The sequence below is a fragment of the Candoia aspera genome, chromosome 1, assembly GCF_035149785.1.
Source record: "Candoia aspera isolate rCanAsp1 chromosome 1, rCanAsp1.hap2, whole genome shotgun sequence".
Classification (NCBI taxonomy): Eukaryota; Metazoa; Chordata; class Lepidosauria; order Squamata; family Boidae; genus Candoia; species Candoia aspera.
Window position 1 is genome coordinate 338,542,659 of NC_086153.1, and position 6,000 is coordinate 338,548,658.

The 6,000-nt window shown below is 48.0% G+C and overlaps 1 protein-coding gene across 1 annotated transcript in view; it reads left to right on the forward strand.

Moving 5' to 3' along the window:
- The window catches only part of LOC134488458 (scaffold attachment factor B1-like), a 42,623-nt gene extending 39,269 nt beyond the window's left edge, over window positions 1-3,354 (forward strand). The window contains exons 19-21 of the mRNA XM_063290906.1: window positions 814-926; window positions 1,257-1,323; window positions 2,981-3,354. Coding sequence (XP_063146976.1) covers window positions 814-926; window positions 1,257-1,323; window positions 2,981-3,107 — 307 coding nt within the window. The 3' untranslated portion in view covers window positions 3,108-3,354. The remainder of the gene's footprint in view (window positions 1-813; window positions 927-1,256; window positions 1,324-2,980) is intronic.
- The last annotated feature ends 2,646 nt before the right edge of the window (window positions 3,355-6,000 follow it).

Here is a 6,000-nt window from a genome sequence, read left to right on the forward strand (position 1 = left end):
CGCCGGCTCTTCGGCTTTGAAACGGAGATGAGCACCGCCCCCTAGAGTCGGACACGACTGGACTCAATGTCAAGGGAAACCTTTACCTTTACTATACCAATGGTACATCATTTCATAAAAATTTCCTTTAAGTTTATAACATAATGTAAATTTCAATCCTTTCAACCACATATTTTCCCACTGTTCCATGTGTATATTATAACCAGATTTTAGCCCAGTTTATCATACATTCTTTCACCTGTTCTTCTGCTTCAAATTTCAATAAAAGTTTATACGTTTTAGCAGTTACGTGTTCATCATTTGTACACAATTCCAGTTCAAATTCCGTCTTACGTTGTTCGATAGGGTGCATTCTTTTATCTACTTTAAATCTTTCCGATAACCATTAAGTAAGAAAACCATTGACAACTGTGTCCCTCTGCCATCATTTATTCCCTTGATTTTATTTAATATTCCCCTTGGTAAATTCTAGTATCCGTGTGTGCCGCTCAATTCCGAGCAACCTTGGGCAGCATACAAATAAATGAGAAAATACACAACAACTAAAACAAGTGAAAAAGCACAGTGATAGCCAGTTTAAAACAGCAGCAGCAGCGATGATGATAATTTAAATGGGTGTTTGCCCACGCGTTAAGCCCAAACCTGCCAAACCAAATAGCAGCTTAGTGCAGTGTGTGAACTTAGTTACATGGGGTGAAGTTGCCCAGACCCGCATATTGAGTCGGTCGTATCGATGGGGAAACACCCTCTTCTCTTACCCTTGAAAACTCCCGAGAGAATGGAGAGAGCTGACATTTTTTCCCCTCCCTCCAGGGAAGGGCGACACTGGAGCGATCACAGCCGGAAGCTCGAGGAGCATCAAGACCGTTCCTGGGCGGGGAGTTCAGACGGAGAGATGATGGGACGGGAGCACGAACGATGGCAAGGTAAAGGCCCGGCTCTGTTCCTCGGCGGAGTGGGGCGGTTTTCGATTCCGTGCTGCCGCCTTTCTCTGCCTGAGATGAAAGCACGTGGCCTGTTCTCGATCAGGCAGCCTCCTGTGTTCTCCGTGAGGCAGCGAGAGGCCGAGCCGGGTCTTTGGGTCAAGCGGACCCAAAGATTTCGGGGCGCCCAGGAAAGCGGTGGACCCTCTGCATGTCACTTGTCACATTAAAATCCTGATGGTTTTACAAGTGCTCCTCAAGTTTGATTGGTAGACGTGTATGCCATCATGAAATAAGTAACTCCCCCTTCCCTGCCCAATTTTGGCTTGTCAGGTGATGAGCGGAGCGTTCCTGGCCAGTCCGGGCCCGGCCATGTAATGAACGGAGGAGAGAGATCAGGGTGAGTATCAGCAGAGGATCCCCCCATTTCCATTCCTGTTCCTCCGCTCCGTCCCAGGCCCTTTCCCCAAGAAGTCGGTTGGAAGAAAGCTCATCTCTTCATGCAGCCAGCTGAAGTTTGTTTTTTCCATACAGAAGAGCAATCAAGCTGTAGCCCCCCCCCCAAAAAAAACCCGTATGTTTTGTGACAGAGCGTGGTCCCTCTTACCACGCTTCGTTGCAAAGAGGTACTGTAGGGGTAGATTTCTGGCCTGAAATGACCTGCAAGGTCCCTCCCAACCCATACTCACTGGGGTTCTCTGAAGTGCAGACTAGTTGCTCATGAATCATTTTGATTATTGGGCACACTGAATATTGACGCTAGGAGACCGCTTCGCATTTTGGGGTAGAAAGGTCTGGTAACTGCCCGCCACTGAACTTGGGTGACCCGGCTTTCATTGACTCTGCTGTAGGCCTTTGTGTTACATGCTGAGGAGGCTAAAGTGCTGTTGTTTTTTAAAGTGGAAAGAGCATGGGATGATGGCTAACCTAGAGTTTTGGATGATAAAGTTCCTGCGTGAGATAAAAGCACCGTTAAGTGGGACAAAAGTTCACATTTCAGTCTGGTGGTCCATTGTGATGCAAGTTTGCTTAAGAAATATGTCACTTAAAAATCATACTGAAACGAGTTGTTTTTTAAAAAATTGTCCCATTTTCAATTGTAACTCGAAATTACTTTTAAATGCTTTGTGGTTTTAATCTCAGCAAATGTGCCAGTCCAACTGTCTGTCTCGGGCACAAGTAGGCTCCCTGATGTGCTCCAAATGTTTTGAAGTTCACTTAGGGATGTGCGATTAGGGACCTGCAAAATACCTCATTCCAAGGGCAGAATATTCCTATCCTGCCCAGTGTACTGGGGAACTTGGGTAGTTCTCTGGAAGTGAATCTTCTGACATAGGAAGCGGTTTGTAGCTTTTGGGACATGATTTACCCTTGAAAGCAGGCTTTTTGAGTGCGGACCATGCCCCGAATGTTGAGAACTGCTTCCTGTACAGGTAGCCCTTGCTTAACGACCACAATTGGGACCAGAATTTTGGTTGCTAAGGGAAGCGGTCATTAAATGAATCTGACCTGACTTTACAACCTTTTCTGTGGCAGTCGTTAAGCGAATCACCAGGGCATTAAGTGAACCGAGTGGGTTAAGTGAATCACATAGTTTCCCATTGATTTTGCTTGCCAGAAGCCGGCTGGGAAGGTCGAAAATGGCAATCATGTGACCATGGGACGTCCCAACAGTCATAAATGCAAACCGGTTGCCAAGTGCTCAAACTGTGATCATGTGACCAAGGGGTGTTATGGTCGTAAGTGTGAGGACTGGTCGCAAGTTGGTTTTTTCAGCACCGTAGTAAGTCCAAATTGTCACTGACCGAATGATTGTTAAGTGAGGACTACCTGTAGATTTATTTCCAGGAAATTATCCCTGGATGGTGGGATTGGCGCATTCTGGAAGTCAAACGGAGGATTAGGGGGAGCCCTGGCATGTTCTGCGCCTGGAATGGTGAATTTGGTACATAATCTGTCTGAGAGATCTGGGGGACACCGGGTAGCCTTCTCCGAATCGAAGGGAACGTGAGACACTGCAGAACTAAAGTAGCTGTACGTTTGCCTCTTGTCCACAGGCGTGGAGAGTTTGCACAAGGCGGACCGCAGAACCCAGTAGCACAAGGAACCAACATGCAAGGCGGCTTTGCAAGCCAGGATCGATCAGACCGGCCGAGCGACCCCCGTTTTGCCCGCCGTTATTGAAGACTTCGCTTTCCAACAAAATGTGGCAACTCTGTGGAATTTTGCTCCCCTGGTTATTGCCCTGAACTGTTGTTGCTGAAACAGAAGCCCACCGCAGTAGCTTGCAGATGATGTGAACTCAATTGTGTTCCGTGTGCGTGTGTGTTCCCCCCCCCCCCGCTCTGGGTATGTTCTTATCTGGACACCACTCGGCTGTTTCGGAGGAAACATTCCATTTTCCACAAACAATAAATCCGTACTGTATCGAGCCGGCGGGGAAGTCTTTGGTGCAGATTGGGTGGGGTGATGAACGACGATCTGGAATGTTTGCCATCCGTTTTCCCTGCGGGGAGGGTGCATAGTCAGTTTGGCCAGCCTTCAGTCTTGCCTTGGCATGGTTGAGCAAGCTCAGGTGTTAGTGGGAGGGCCCAGTAACCAGAGGGGAAAAAATGAAGATTATAGTTCAAAAGGGAGAGGGAAAAAGCGAAGGGCAAGATCGATCTCCTGGGGGGGACGGACACCCTTTAGGACCGGGAGGGCCAGCACTCCTTGCAAGGTCTGCATGGCCCCTGTCCTGCTGGTGTTTCGAAGAGGCCTGAAGGCCTGGCTCTTCACCCAGGCTTTTGGTGGGGATGACTGAAGCCCCCTTTTTATTAGATGGTGTTCTTTGGTTTCCACCCGGTTTGTTATTTTGCCATCTCTCTCCTTTTTGGTTTCTTCTTGTTACTGTCGCATAACGTTTGTTATATGTTTTACATCACTTGTAAACCGCCCAGAGTTGCTGGGAGTTGGGAGGCATATACATTTAAATAATAATGATAACAACAACAACAACAAGTCGTCTAGGGTATTGTGTGGCCGAGGCTTGTCTGTTTGAATTCTAAAGTCCCAGAGCACTTGAGCTTGTTCACTTTCTATTGCTTTGTCTGTTTTGCGGTCCCACCAGTTCTTGCCAGACAAAATCACTGTCGGTCAATTGCAAAAGGCAGCTTTGCTTGGAACAGCTTACCTCCTGCGACGATACCTTAAATATTGTTAAGCAACAACATCTGCCTATCCCGGGTCCTTGGGAAGGACTCAATAGGTGGACAAAAATGCCAGATCCAGTCTAAACATCTGGCTGGCTGTGCGATCAACCATAATAATAATAAGGAAATAAAGTGTTAGGGAAGTTGGTTGAGAAACCGGATGGCAAAAGGAAGAACAGAGTGGCCTGAACCGCAAAACTTTAATGAATGGGAAGAAGACATGGGCAAGTCACAGGAAGCCAAGGGACAGAAGAAATTATCTTTAACATCATTTTAACTGCTTTCCCAGCTTATTTGGCATGCAACTGGGCCAAGGGATCTTTCCGAGCACCTCCTCCCCAGTTCTTTTATTGGGAGTGCCTGTTTTTGGACTGGGTCAATGTGCTATTTTTTAAAAAAAAGGTGCAACAGTGTGGGAATGGGTAGGTCTGTAGCGTCAAGGGAATTTGTGCCAGTCTGTGCTTCAATTATGCCATCTAGAACTGTTCTACCAGGAAGGACAAGAAACAGGAGGAGGAATTGAGAAGTTTCAAGTGCCCAACGTCCTTCTCTCGTTTCTTAAAGCTGGACTGGACCTCGGTGGAATTGTGACTGATTGAGCTAGGTCTGTTTTTCTTAGCCAAGCTCAGCCTTTTATGCCCAGGAGGCCTCTTGCAAGAGGAATCAATGTCTAATCCCACTGTCCTCCTTATTCCAGGCCGGTGTTTTTCAAACTTGGCCACCTTAAGATGGGTGGACTTCAACTCCCAGAATTCCCCAGCCATGGCTGGCTGGGGAATTCTGGGAGTTGAAGTCCACCCATCTTAAGGTGGCCAAGTTTGAAAAACACCGGCCTAGGCTGTGACTCTTCAAGTTCTGCATCCCCCGCATCCCTCCATCTTGGAAGTCCACGTGGATCCTTCAACCTGGGTCTGAGGTCCATTTAGGGCTGGTTCTCACAGCTTGCAAATGGGGCTTTGGAATCCAACCGATCTTTCCAGCTCCACTTATTGGCATTTCCAGGGATGGAACATGGTTGCATGAAGGAGAGAATTAAGATGCTTTTGAGATTTGCTATCTCGGGGTTTTATGAACGTTCTTCTCGGTTTAAAAAGCGGAATGGGGGGTCTGGCCCGCTCCCAAGAGACACTCCTGCTTGCAGTGATGTCCTCGTTCTCCCTAAGGACCTGTCGGAAATAAAACTGGGCGGCAGGAACAGATGGAAGAGGCTCCCTGCAGAACCAAAAGAGCAAAGGGAAGACGCAGAGCGGTAGAAACTAGAGCGGGCGGTAGGGAGGAGCCTCAGCTATTTGAATGGGTGTCTTTCTGCCATTGTAGAAAGGTAGAATTAGAAGGCACTTCAGAGGTCTAGTCCAACACCGTGTTTGATGCTTAGTTTGTACAATTCAGGAGAGTCGGCATGCCCCAGGTCCTGTCCATTAAGCTACACGGATGGGACCTAGGAAGTGCCCTTGTCTGTCACAGCATCTGCCCCTTGGAACACTGGGCACGGCTGCCATCTTGACTTTAAGGTGTGTGGACTTCAACTCCCAGAATTCCCCAGCCAACATTCACGGACTTCAACTCCCAGAATTCCCCAGCCAACATTCACGGACTTCAACTCCCAGAATTCCCCAGCCAACATTCACGGACTTCAACTCCCAGAATTCCCCAGCCAGCATTCACGGACTTCAACTCCCAGAATTCCCCAGCCAACATTCACGGACTTCAACTCCCAGAATTCCCCAGCCAACATTCACGGACTTCAACTCCCAGAATTCCCCAGCCAGCATTCACGGACTTCAACTCCCAGAATTCCCCAGTCAGCATTCATGGACTTCAACTCCCAGAATTCCCCAGCCAGCATTCATGGACTTCAACTCCCAGAATTCCCCAGCCAGCATTCA